Source organism: Triturus cristatus, chromosome 3_2 (genome assembly GCF_964204655.1).
Source record: "Triturus cristatus chromosome 3_2, aTriCri1.1, whole genome shotgun sequence".
NCBI lineage: Eukaryota > Metazoa > Chordata > Amphibia > Caudata > Salamandridae > Triturus > Triturus cristatus.
The window spans coordinates 1,198,232,725-1,198,246,255 of NC_140584.1; the positions used below are offsets into that span (position 1 = coordinate 1,198,232,725).

The 13,531-nt window shown below is 48.2% G+C and overlaps 1 protein-coding gene across 4 annotated transcripts in view; it reads right to left on the reverse strand.

The window, feature by feature from the left end:
* The window catches only part of ANKZF1 (ankyrin repeat and zinc finger peptidyl tRNA hydrolase 1), a 247,030-nt gene that overhangs the window by 203,051 nt on the left and 30,448 nt on the right, over positions 1–13,531 (reverse strand). For all 4 annotated transcript variants that reach the window (XM_085650150.1, XM_085650153.1, XM_085650149.1 and 1 more), the window contains exon 3: positions 8,612–8,715. In XM_085650150.1, the coding sequence (XP_085506276.1) occupies positions 8,612–8,715 (104 nt within the window). The remainder of the gene's footprint in view (positions 1–8,611; positions 8,716–13,531) is intronic.

Here is a 13,531-nt window from a genome sequence, read left to right on the forward strand (position 1 = left end):
GAAAATAATAATAGACAACAAGGACCGTGCACAGACCAGGAATAAGAGGGCTTTGTGAACAGAGGTTTAACTTCTCTTTGTTTAACTGTAACAGGCCATAAAGCCACTAATGGGCAACAACAGAGATTTACAGAAAGTTTAAAAAAAGACACCAGTCAGAGAATAACTGAGGGGGGAGTACGAGGCAAAACAAAATATTATTTCATGAAGGCCTTATGAGACAGCGGCACTTGTGGAAAAGAAGGGCCAGCAGAAAGTGGACTACCAAGGAGCAGCAGCCCAGACAAGGCTGAGTCTGTCACAGCTTCCAGGACTGACGAAGAGGCACTGAAGACTATCGATCATGGTGAGATCCCAAACAGACTCTAATACCTTACAAGATGCTTTGGGTGCTGAGATTCAATGGCACTGAAGCACTTCTGATGGAAAGAGTGGGGGACTGGTCTCTTTGTACCCTTCAGGCTGCAGCAGGTCATCAAAGCGAGAAATATCAAGAATGCTTCAGAACTAATACTATAAGCAATAAACGACAAGAGTGCGACTTCTTTACAGTCGTGGAGTTTACATTTAAATGTAGATGCAATTCATTCCACCCGGCTGTGCTATCCCCACTTCCCTCACAAGGATTCAGGTGGTATAGACGGAGACCATCTGATGGTGAATGACTACCTTCAAGGGTGAGCTGCCGCACTCAGTTCAAGCGCGTCTTATTGGTCTACATTTCAGGACACAGGTTGTGGAAGCCAAATAGCCTTTTCATCCCATCCAAAGATGGGCACAGCTTCAAAGCCCTGGCTCCAGGCAAACATAAATGTTAGCATCCTGAATCCAAATGAAAAATCAAGACAGGAGAGAATGGTTACAGCTTGACCAGCAGTCTGTACACTGCCAGCTCCTCTGTCACAGTGCCATCATAAATCGACACTCCAGGGCTCCAGCTAACCGAAAGGGTAAATGCTTTAACTGAAGGGTTGAGAGGCTGGCATTGCCCCTCTGGTTGGGTAACAGCAGAGCCTGTTCAATGACTATGTTGTCTTCTGCCCCCATCTTCATGCCCAGGCCCCACACACTCCCCTGTGAACCAGAACAGCTCATCCAGGCTACACTCCATCCTTCTGGCCAGAACACAATGAAAGAGCAAACAAACAGAAGGCCCCTCCATGCAGAGCTCATTACTGAAAGTAGAGGGAGACTGTGAGGCAAGGATGCTCTCCCGCATTGACTGGGGCAGGACACGTGTTCCCTGGAAGATGGGAATGGAAGGTAGAAAGAAGCAGGCGACACAGACTTAAAAGACCGAAAGAAGCCGGATGCACCTCTGGTGTTGATTATCAGTGTTCGGCAGTGATGAACAGCGCAGTGTTGTGGTCTCACACAGACAGGTCTTACAAGCTCCGCAGAGATTAAGGAAGGTCTGTCCACCGCAGCTTGTCCTTGTCCACTTAAGCCTTTCAGATCTGTAGCTTGGGACAACCTCCACCAAGAGGTATCCACAACAAATATTTTTATTGCAGGGAGCACTGGCCAGGCCAGCTCTTCCAAAATGATGTACACCAGGAACACCAGAAGAACTCAGCCCCACAACAATTAGCAAAGCTGCAATTACACAGAGACTGCAGTACACAAGGATACAGGAAGAGTGACATGTGGCATTAGCATCACAACCGAAAGCTTGAAGAACAGCATCCGGAGGCACAAGGAGCACTGGTCAAACAGGACAACGAGCCACAGATAAAGAGCAGAGGATGCAAGTCCTGCATTAAAAGGCGGCGTGTGTTTCCTGTAGTCGGACTGAGCCATCATGCTGCAGCAGCTCGGAGGGTGTAGCGTGTGTTTGAACACAGGCAGTGGAAAGGTTCAAGGTTCACTGACCTCTCCTACTGCTACTAATTGGTGCTTATGTCAAGACCTGCCTGGCAGCTTTAGACCCAATTCTCCTTCACAACAGAGGTGACTGCAGAGTGAGGCGGCTCTGGAAGGCAGCTGGGCATTTCGTCTTGTTTGATTGGTGCTTGAACCCTCTGCTGCATGATAGAATGATCCCAAGAATCCAAAGTAAGGCTGCTGGAGCCCAACATACTCCATCGGAGTGGCAAGGAATCACTCATGAGGCGGTGAGAACGTCCCAGACTGGGTCGCACAACCTGAATTTGTTCCACCAGTTTCACTCTATGTTGGTGACCCAGAAGCTTCTGCAAGGGGCTATGTTACAATTACCACAAAGTTTTTACCAGTTTAGCGGAGATGCTAATTTTATGATAATGTTTATGGCATTACTTAATTGTTTCAGTATATGCTTATGTGTCATGCTTGTGTGCCTTTTTGGATTCTACCTTTCATAACATATGATGGTTCCGTGCCTGCTCCTCCAGATAAAGAGGCAGTGGGCTCCACCTGTGTTCACCAGCACGACACAAGAGAATGGAGCAGCTTCTACAACTAATCAATACAGAAAGAAGGGTAATGTACGCCTCCTCTCCTTATACAGAGTCACAGGAGCTGTATCCATCCTCTCCTTATACAGAGTCACAGGAGCTGTACGCCTCCTCTCCTTATACAGTGTCACAGGAGCTGTATCCATCCTCTCCTTATACAGGGTCACAGGAGCTGTACGCCTCCTCCCCTAATACAGAATCATGGAAGCTATACGTCTCCTCTCCTCATACAGAGTCATGGGAGCTGTATGTCTACTCTCCTTATACAGAATCACGAGTGCTGTATGTCTTCTCTCCTTATACTAAGTCGTGGGAGCTGTATGTCTCCTCTCCTTAAACAGAATCAAGTGAGCTGTTTGCCTCCTTTCCTTATACAGAGTCATGGGTGCTGTACGCCTCCTCTCACAATACAGAGTCACAAGAGCTGTACATCTCACTTTATACAGGGTCACAGGACCTGTGTGACTTCTCTCCTTATACAGAGGCACCGGTGCTGTACGCTTCTTCTCCCAATACAGAGTCACGGGAGCTGTATGACTCCTCTCCTTATGCAAGTCACAGTTCATATATGACTCCTCTCCTTATACAGAGTCACAGGTGCTGTACGCCTCCTCTCCTTATACAGAGGTATGGGAGCTGTATGTCTCTGTGGTAATAATAAGGACACTCAGCTGCAATGTAAGAAACCTCTTCAAGTTGTATTCATAGCAACCTGCCCATCTCGTTCAGGCACAAACCGCCCCCAACGTCCGAAATAGAATCCTATGATGTCATCGCTCCAGACAGTGTGACATCAATGGAGTTCCATGCGATCAACAAGAACGAGATGCAACATATTCCCTTTCTTTCCACTAAAGAACACCACACAGGTACCACAAATACAAAATGTGCAAGGAAGGAAACCAACATCTGGGGAAACGGAGTGCATCACGCACACAAGAAACATTATAGCAAACACACAACACATAATTATCCCATCAGGGTGAACTAAACACTAGAGGTAAGAACTAACCGAGAACATAATCATCCAACTAGGCGGGAAGTCTGCTCACCCACACCACACGTGGCATAATCCTCACCACTCCCTCCTGCATTCGAAGCCCTCCTGGTGTCTATGTTTTGAGGTCTCACAAACTCGTTTTCATCTATGACGGATATACCAGGACTATCACCTTGCTCCTCAGACAAGGGAACAACGAAACCTTGATCTTTCTTTTTAAACAAAGCTACTCTTCTGAGGTTCCGAATGTGTCGATTTTCCAGTCTGACACAATTGCCACCAACCTCCTTCACTCTATAAGGGCCACGAAATTTAGATAGACCTCCACTGACTCCACCCGGTTTGACTTTTACGCAATCACCAACACTAATCAAAACCTAGACCTTTGTAAGAGGTTTTGAGACTTTTGTTGGCTTTGGCATCACACACATACATCCATGATGCAACTTATTTGGTACCAGGTTTCCTGCCCCTCATACGTTCAAAGGGTGTCTTTCCCATCCCAGAATTCACTGAGGTACGGTATGCCCACAGCATGTCCTTGATCGCTTTCTGCATGTCAATGCCAGCTCTAAGCCCCAGTTCCATTATTCCTTTGACTAATCGGTTGAGTCTCTCTACTTGACCATTGCTCTGTGGATTATACAGTAAGATACATATATGTTTAATGCCCAAACCATTAAAAAAGCTTTGCATCTCCGTGATGGTCAACTGTGTACCATTATCTGTGATTAAGCTCGAGGGTATGCCTTCCCTTCTGCATATTTCCCCTGACACAGAAATGGTCGCCCTAGTGTTGATCGACCTCATGAAAACAATCTCTTGCCACCGCGATCTAACATCTACTAAAACTGCTGCGTACCTTTCATGCTCTGGACGGGTGACAAATGGGCCAATGAAATGCAAGCACAGTTTTTCCCACACGCACTCAGCCTCATTTACACGCGTATTGTGCTCAGTCACCCACAAACCAACTCTAAGCCTTTTTTCTGAGTTCATTCATGTCTCACATCTCTCCACCCACTGCTTAGTCTGAGCATCCATCCCAGGCCACCAAACTTGGTCCTCAAGTTTCTTAATGGAAAGAGTTTGGCCCAAATGACCTCCGTGAGCTAGCCTCACAAGTTTTTCCCTCACAGCTGTAGACGGCACAAAATCTTTTGTTACGCATGATAAGATCATTCTTCACTAGGGATAGTTCGTTCAATACATTGTGAAAAGGTCTAACTGCCTTCGGTAATGTGCTTTCTCTTCTTGAATCGCCTTTGAGTAACTCTCCCACCGCCCTAAGGATCTCACCAGATTCCAGGGCTGCCTTCCACTCACTCATAAAGACACACCTGTGTAGACTCTGAATTGCATCCTCCACGTCAGCTACTACTTCTTCTGGTTCAAAATTGCGCCCATCAGCTGTCCTATCGGGCAAACGACAAAAAGTCTGCAACTCTATTCTTCCAACCTGGTAGGTATTCAATTGTGTACTCGTACTCCTGTAAGTTCGCAGCCAACCTAGCTAAACGACCTGAACACCTGGTAGATCCATTGGGTCCTAACACTTGTATTAGTGACTTATGGCCAGTTCTCAGAATAACTTTCTCACCCCACAAAAACACATAGAAATGGTTGGTAGCTCATGCTGCTGCTAGCGCATCGTGCTCAGTGACTGAGTAATTTTTTTCTGCTTCAGTCAACAAGCGGGACACGAAAGCCACAGTTTTCTCAGAACGTCCAGGCACCTGGGACAAAATGGCCCCTATGCCATTCGCATTGGCATCAACGGTTAGAAACGTTTTTAACCCACATTGAAAAGGAACTAACAAATTAGAGTTTACAATGTTCATTATGAGTTGCTCAAACGCCATCTGTTGGATGTTCCCCCACTCAAACGTCTTTCGTTTTTAGGTCTCGCCTAGGCAGCGCGCATGCCCTGTCTCTCCGAGACATCAAGTAATCTCTATCAGGGGTGAAACTTCACCTTTTGCCGGGGAATTTCTCCTGCCGCTTGCCATTTGTAAACACTGGCATTACTTTTCTTACAGGGGTTATTATTGGCTGTAGAGGCGATGCGTCCCTTCCGTTTATTCCGCCTAACTACAATTCATGTCCGCTTTCATGGCGAGTTTCATTTCTGCAGGGCCTTACCCTTTCATTTATGGACTACTTCATTGTTTTTTTTTTTAAAGCACCATGGCGCCTGGTTCACCCATAGCGGCCCGCGCCTTTCTTTTGTTTACTGTATTTTTTTTAAACTGTGTATGTTTTATTTTCTCACAACGCGACACAACGGTAATGGCGCCTGTGCATCTTCACAACACGGCACAACGGTAATGGCGCCGGTGCATCTTTTAAAATGTGTGACTTTCAATGGCTCCCGTGTGTTTTCTTTTTTTTAATGCGGGATAAGTTGACAAAATATATATATTTATTTTTGCAGCGTGGGACGCTTAAAGAATAGCATCTGTGCACCTTGCTTTTGTGCTGCTCAGAAAGCGTCTTGGCAGGCACGAATCGTGTGGGGCCTGCTGTGGCCACAGAACCGGAGCAGCGCTGTACTGACAGCCCCACGCCCGCCCAGTCGGAGCTGCCTCATATTGCCACAGTGTTGGCCTGCCTGGCCGTGCCCGGCGCTGGCACACACTAACACCGGCCCTATCAGCATCTCGCGTCACATCTGCTCGGCCATTTATGGCTGGCGCTGAATGAGCCCGCTCTCTTTCTCCCGAGCTCTCCTGCAGTGAATTCCCCTCAGTACACACTGCCACATGCCCTGCTCTCCAGACACCACCCTCTCTGCCACTCACGCTGCTCTCTCCATCACCGTAGCATTGTCCCTACTTCCCTCTCTCTCACTCGCTCCTCTCCTTTAGCATCGTTAAGACCTTTTCCAACCCCTCACCTCATCAACTATATCTGCCTTTGTCCTCTCCAACGGCCTACTCCTTTCCTCGCCTTGTCCTGTACTTTCTCCTGTGCTTTGTCCCAATTCTACCCCTCATTAATTTCTGCCCCTGTCTACTTCCGCTTCCTTGCCCTCTTCTGTCCAGGGCTTTCTCACCTGTACCCAACCCCACCTTCCCCTGTCCCCAGCTCTCTTACAAACCTGTCCGCAGCACCTTCCTCTGTCAACAAAGTTTTCCCTCCTAGTTCCTGCACCCTATTTCCCATCCGTCAGCACCCTTTCTATCTCACCTTCCTCTAATTACACAGGGTCTACTCGTGCCCCCATTCTCACAGCCCGGGTTTCCACCCTGCTCCCCATACAAACATACCTACCCACATACATGCACCTCTTTACCACATCACCTTTACCCCTTTCCTGGGTGCAACAAAGCTGTGCCTTTTCCTGAATGATCACTGGCACGTGGCCATCTCCTGTGAATCTGGAACGGCGCCACGAGTCATTGTTCGTGTCGACTGGGCGCTTTCTGCTTCCAGTGACATAAAATGTCCATAGCACAGTGTCCTTACTGCTTATATTTTGCTGCCTCCCTGCCTGCCATGCCCAATAATGAATTTTGGTGGAAAGCAGCTTACAACTCCCGTCCAGACTGCGCTCTTCTCTGCTCTACCAGGAAGGGCCAGCCCACGGCAATATATTTCACAGACAGCTCACCTCTCGTGAATAATGGCGCCTACTTAAGTAGGTACTGGGGTGATCCACTGATAACGATAATTTACACTTAGTGAATGCAAGGATTCAAACGTAATATAAAGAAGAATTTGCAATGCAATAGGTCTCGCATTTACGAGAGTTTGAGCTATTGGCATTGTAGTTTACAATGCCTTTTATTAATGTGTTAATAAAAGGCATTTTCATTTACAATGCCAATAGCATAAACTCTCGCAAATGCATAGGTCTCGCATTTGCGAGAGTTGATGCTATTGGAATTGTAAATGACCAATACGTCTTCTTGGTGATCACAACCAGCGATATCCATTGGGATGCTTCTATCGGTTCGATGATTTTGTCTCTGAGCATTTGATTGATGAAGGACTTTAATTCTGCGTGAGCAGCTAGAAGAACTTTCCTAACACGGGAAGGGCATTCTCTTTTAAAACTATCTTATGTTGGTAGTCTTTGATTTTGCCGATATGATCCTCAAGCAAACTTTCAAACCCCTTGAGTAACTCATCCAGCTCTTCTTCTTCAACCACCATCACTTGTTCTCTGGCTCTGGGATTTACGATGATGTGCAGATCATACTAGTTGGACCACCCTAATATTGGAGGTCCAGATGCCGCCACATAATCTATACCCTTCGTTGTGCGACCTTTGAACACTATCTGTGCAGTAAAGTACTCCACGACACCAATGTCCCTGATACCCTTTCAGGACTACATCTGAAATTTGCAATTTTTCTTTCGACCACAAGTCATCAAACACTCAAATTTTATTCATAGCAACCTGCCCATCTTGATAAGGCACAAACCACCCCCAACATCCAACATGGAATCCTATGATGTCATCGCTCCAGGCAGCGTGAAATCAATGGAGTTCCATGAGATCGACAGGAACGAGATACAACAGTCTCCTTTGCTTAAACTGAGTCACAGGAGCTGTGTGCCTCCCCTCCTCATAAAAAGTCACTGGAGCTGTATGCATCCTCTCTTTATACAGAGTCATGGGGTCTGTACGTCTCCTCTCCTTATACAGAGACATGGGTGCTGTATGCCACCTCCCCTTATACAGAGTCATGGGAGCTGTATGAGTTATCTCGCCCAGGCAAAGGCTGTTCGTTTTTTCTCTCCAAAAAGATTAATTGAATGCCGGCTCCCTAAACAAACAGGTGGTAGGATGCACTTCTGTTTACCACAATAGGCATGGGTGGCTGGATATCTTACCCACCTATGCAGACATATGTGGACAGCATGTCTTCTCTGCTTCTGCAGACTTATATAGGAGGTCTCGCCCCAAGGCAGGCAGATCTGGGAAAGGGAGCTGCATGACTTCTGCTAAATAGAGGCGGACAAGGATGCAGGCCTGTCTCCTCGTGTGATGCTGTGAACATGTAAACCCCTCATCCAAGAGAGGTAGCAGCTTCCATGCTCAGTTCAACCAGAACAGGAAGTGTAGGTTGCACATGCATACATTATGAAAACTGAGTGCTCTAAAGCCTCTTTTGCCCGGTGCTACACAGAAGTGGTAAATGGTCAAACAGTACAAAGGAAAACTGACCTGCTCGTCCCTGCTTTCGAAGCCACACTGGCAAGTGGAGCAGAACATCCGGTCCGACACCTCTGGAATCAACGGCACGTCCTTCTGTTCATTCAAGGTTGGCTCTGTGAGAGACACAAAAAACATGTGTGAAGCAGCGAGGTTGCATGAGATACAAGTGCCACATCCTGACATGGTTCAGCGATGGGAAGGTTGTGAAGATCCACATGCCCTGCATTCTGGCATAGGTTCAGCAGCCTGACAGCATGGTACCCAAGTGTCCTAGACACTAGCAGAGGCCAGCAACAACTGATATATGAAACTCAAACCTCAACATATTGGGAAGGTTCAGCAACGCACATGGATCGAAGTGCAATAAGAACTGTCATAGGTCAGAGATAACCAATATTCAGATCTTAACACCCTCCATACCTTAACACCCTCCATACTGGCAAGTGTCAGCAACAGCCAGGCTGCACGAGCGGCTATGATCCCTTTGTGCACACACAGGTCAGGAACAGCCAGGCTGCACGAGCGGCTAAGATCCCTTTGTACTCACACATGGGTTAGGAACAGCAAGGCTGCATCAGCTGCTAGGATCCTTTTGTGCACATACACACATGGGTTAGTAACAGCCAGGCTGCACGAGTAGGCAGGATCCCTTTGTACACACACAAACACAGTGAGAGAAGTTGGCCTTGCATATGCTGTCCACTAGTTATAGTGGGCACCTTGCACCAGTCCAAACAACCGTTATTGATGATAGGTTTAAAGACAACCTTTATTGAAAGCTATCCTAGTGGTAGCTAAGGAGAGCAGCCTTCAGGCTAAGTCTTGTAGGAGTGTAAAGCGGCTTGGTTTACCAGATTATAACCTCTTGAATAACTAAATGAAAGGAGAACCACACAAGGTATATATATAAAATATATGTATTTATTTCTAAACACTCTCTACTACTCTTTATGAAGTTAGAGAGCCAGGCACACAATAATACAGTTCTAAAACGACAGTAAATAGCACGATATACAATGGGCCCTAGGGGCGGAGCAAACCATATATTAAGAAAGTGGTATAAGAATCACGACTTGACTAGACACAGTGCCTAGAGCACGTAGAATCGCTGGGACCCCAAGGAACCACCCAAGGTAGTGACACAGGGGACCCACGGGGGATGCGTGCAGTGTGAGAACATAGGCGGTGAGCCCCGTACTATTCTATGGGAAAGTCGCGGTTGAAATTTTAGAAGTTACGGGCACTTAGGAGAGTACTTTGAGCAAACCCCTTTAGACTTAGAGGGTTCTAGGGCCAACACCCACGGGAGCACCGGAGTACTCGAGTTACCTCACCCAGGGAAGCGGATTGGACCCAACAAGCCTTGGCAACAGCAACCCATGCAGGAAGAGAAAAGATGCTTCGGTGCGGACCAGCAAGGTCCTGGGCACTCCCCAGGTGATGGAGAGTCAGGGCACGTATGGAGCAACCAGGTAAGCCCAATTAAAGTTAAAGTTACCTTCACAGGGACCCACCAGTCGACGAACCAGGGATCGCGAAGGGACCTCGTGAGAAAAAACAAAGGGCCAGCTCACGGAACACTCGTGGAGTGTAAGCAGGCAATCTTCGGTGCAAATGCTGCTCGGGGTCAGGGCTAGAAGTAACCCAAAGCTCAGCTGCAGGAGTCGCTGGAAAGCTGATGCTTCTGCAAATGGTCACGATGTCCAGGGGTTCGGGATGCACGGTCTTCCAGGAGGGATACAGGCCTCAGAATTGCTGAGTGCATAGATCGACCTCAGAGACCATGGACACCCACCTCCTGTGTTGCAAAATTCTTCGCAGTCCGGCGAGAGCTTCAGAGATGCAAACCAGACAGATGCGTCTTTGGTGCCTGCCAAGCAGGGGAGTAACTCCTTTACTCCAAGGGAGATTCTTCAGTCATCTAGTTCAATGTAGATCGTCGAAGTTCCAGGATTCAGTATCAGAGTTTCGCCCAGGTGTAATCTAAAGTTCCTGTAGTCAGGGGTTCCTTCTTTATACCCAAGGAAAGGGTTGGACATACTCTAGGGACCCACCTATGGGAGGGTCAGGAAAGAGGGGTGGCTACACCCATTTCCTTTGTCCAGTTTCGTGCCAGAGCAGGGGCTGGTAGCCCCTGCAACCAGTTTGAACTGGACTTTGCACAGGGACACCAAATGTGCCCCCAGTGCTGAACTTCGAAGCACTCTTTGTGTGCACCCACTCAGCCCCAATACACTAAAGCCTGTCTGGGAGGTGGTGACACCTCCCTGTGACAGGAAACCTATTGTCCAGGCCTCCCCTGCTGGAGTTTCTTCCAGCAGCAGGAGGGCAGACTTGTGTCTGTGGCTGGCAGCATCCATTTTGTGATGCTAGGGCTCTGTTAGCTGGTACTGGGTATACCGGTGCTGTCATGTCTCTCCCTCTAGAAGGGTGGGATCATACTCCCAAACCAGTTACTGGTGTGGGGGTATGATTCCAAGGTGTTTGACACCAAACACAACATGTTTCCGTGCAGCTATCCTAAAGTTGGCATTTACCGCGAGGTTATAATGCACTTAAGAGTGTATATGGTTTGGCTCGAGCATCGAGGTATCTCGAGCATCACAAACAACCCCGGAATAAAGGTTCCAAAGGCTGCAGAGGGGCTCTGCTCATGCATGGGCACCCTCTCACATAAAACCCAGCACCCTGCCTTCAGGAGTAGTAAGGCCTGCCATGGGGTGACTGATAGGTTTATATGTGTAGTGATATTGAGAGATATAGTGAACCTATATCTCAGTAAGGGGGTGCATGCACCACCTTACCCAGGCTGCAGTAGCAGTCCTGTGGTGTCATTTTGGAGGGCTTCCCAGGGGTGGCATAATACATGCTGCAGCCCCTGGTAGGCCTCTGGGGTACCTATGCCCTGGGCACATAGTATACCATATACTAGGGACTTAAAAGGGTACTCCAGAATCCAATCTGGAGTGTACCTAAAGTACAGGTAATCAATTTAGAGAGGAAGCAGCTGGGCTAAAGTCGAAAAACAGTGAAACATCAGCAAAAAGTGGGGGTAACTATAAGAAGCAGATCCTACCCTTCTACACAAGGGTCCGGAATAGCCCGTCTGCACACGCTTCCAGGATCCCTCTGTACACACACACACACACACACACAGGTCAGGAATAGAGAGGCTGCACGAGTGGCCAGGATCCCTTTGTACACACACAAACACCGGTTAAGCATACCCCGTCTGCACACGCTTCCAGGATCCCTCTGTACACACACAGGTCAGGAACAGCCAGGCTGCATAAGCTGCTAGGATCTCTTTGTAAACACACATGGGTTAGGAACAGCCAGTCAGTACGAGCGGCCAGGATCCCTTTGTGCACACACACACAGGTCAGGAACAGCCAGGCTGCATAAGCTGCTAGTATCTCGTTGTACATACACGGGTTAGGAACAGCCAGGCAGTACGAGCGGCCAGGATCCCTTTGAGCACACACACACAGGTCAGGAACTGCCAGGCTGCATAAGCTGCTAGTATCTCTTTGTATACACACAAACACGGGTCAGGAATAGCCCGTCTGCACGAGCTTCCAGGATCCCTCTGTACACACACACACACACAGGTCAGGAACAGACAGGCTGCATAAGCTGCTAAGATCTCTTTGTACACACACATGAGTTAGGAACAGCCAGGCAGCTCGAGCGGCCAGGATCCCTTTGTGCACACACACACACACACACACACACACACACGCACACACACACACAGGTCAGGAACAGCCAGGCTGCATAAGCTGCTAGGATCTCTTGGTACACACACAAACACGGGTCAGGAAAAGTCTGTCCGCGCGAGCCTCCAGGATCCCTGTGTACACACACACACACACACAGGTCAGGAACAGCTAGGCTGCATAAGCTGCTAGGATCTCTTTGTACACACACATGGGTTAGGAACAGCCAGTCAGTACGAGCGGCCAGGATCCCTTTGTACACACACGCAAACACGGGTCAGGAATAGCCCATCAGCACGAGCTTCCAGGATCGCCCTGTACACACACACACACATACAGGTCAGGAACAGCCACGCTGCATGAGCTGCTAGGATCTCTTTGTATACACACATGGGTTATGAACAGCCAGGCTGCACGAGCAGCCAGGATCCCTTTGTGCACACCCACACAGGACAGGAACAGCCAGGCTGCATAAGCTGCTAGGATCTCTTTGTATACACACATGGGTTATGAACAGCCAGGCAGCACGAGCAGCCAGGATCCCTTTGTGCACACACACACAGGTCAGGAATAGCCTGTCCGCATGAGCTTCCGGGATCCCTCTGTACACACACACACGTCAGGAACAGCCAGGCTGCATAAGCTGCTAGGATCTCTTTGTACACACACATGGGTTAGGAAAAGCCAGGCAGCACGAGCGGCCAGTATCCCTTTGTGTACACACACACATGGGTCAGAGGTAGCCAGGCTACACAAGCTGCCAGGATCTCTGTACATACACACATACATACACACATACATACATAAGCACACACACACACGTCAGATACAGTCAGACTGCTATAAGTCTTTTATATAAGCATACGGTGTGTAGCCAAGATAATGTATACAATGTTGGTGGTATACTGCCACACCAAACCAGTTTCTCTCCAGTATCGTTCCTAACCCGCACTGACGTACATCAAACATTGCTCTCTTCTCTGTGCTTAGTCTTCAACCCCACCCCTACACCCTCATCTTATAAAAACCACTAAAGGTATCTACCTTCAGCAGGCGACACACTAACCAGCACCCCGATGAATCACATGGTTTATGTCACAAAACGTGGCACAAAAAAAGGTATACATACTGCCTGTGTGCCATGAAATCCAAGCTCTATGGCCCTCTCAGAGATCATCAGACCGGCGCAAACTGTGCAATGTCCCCACAT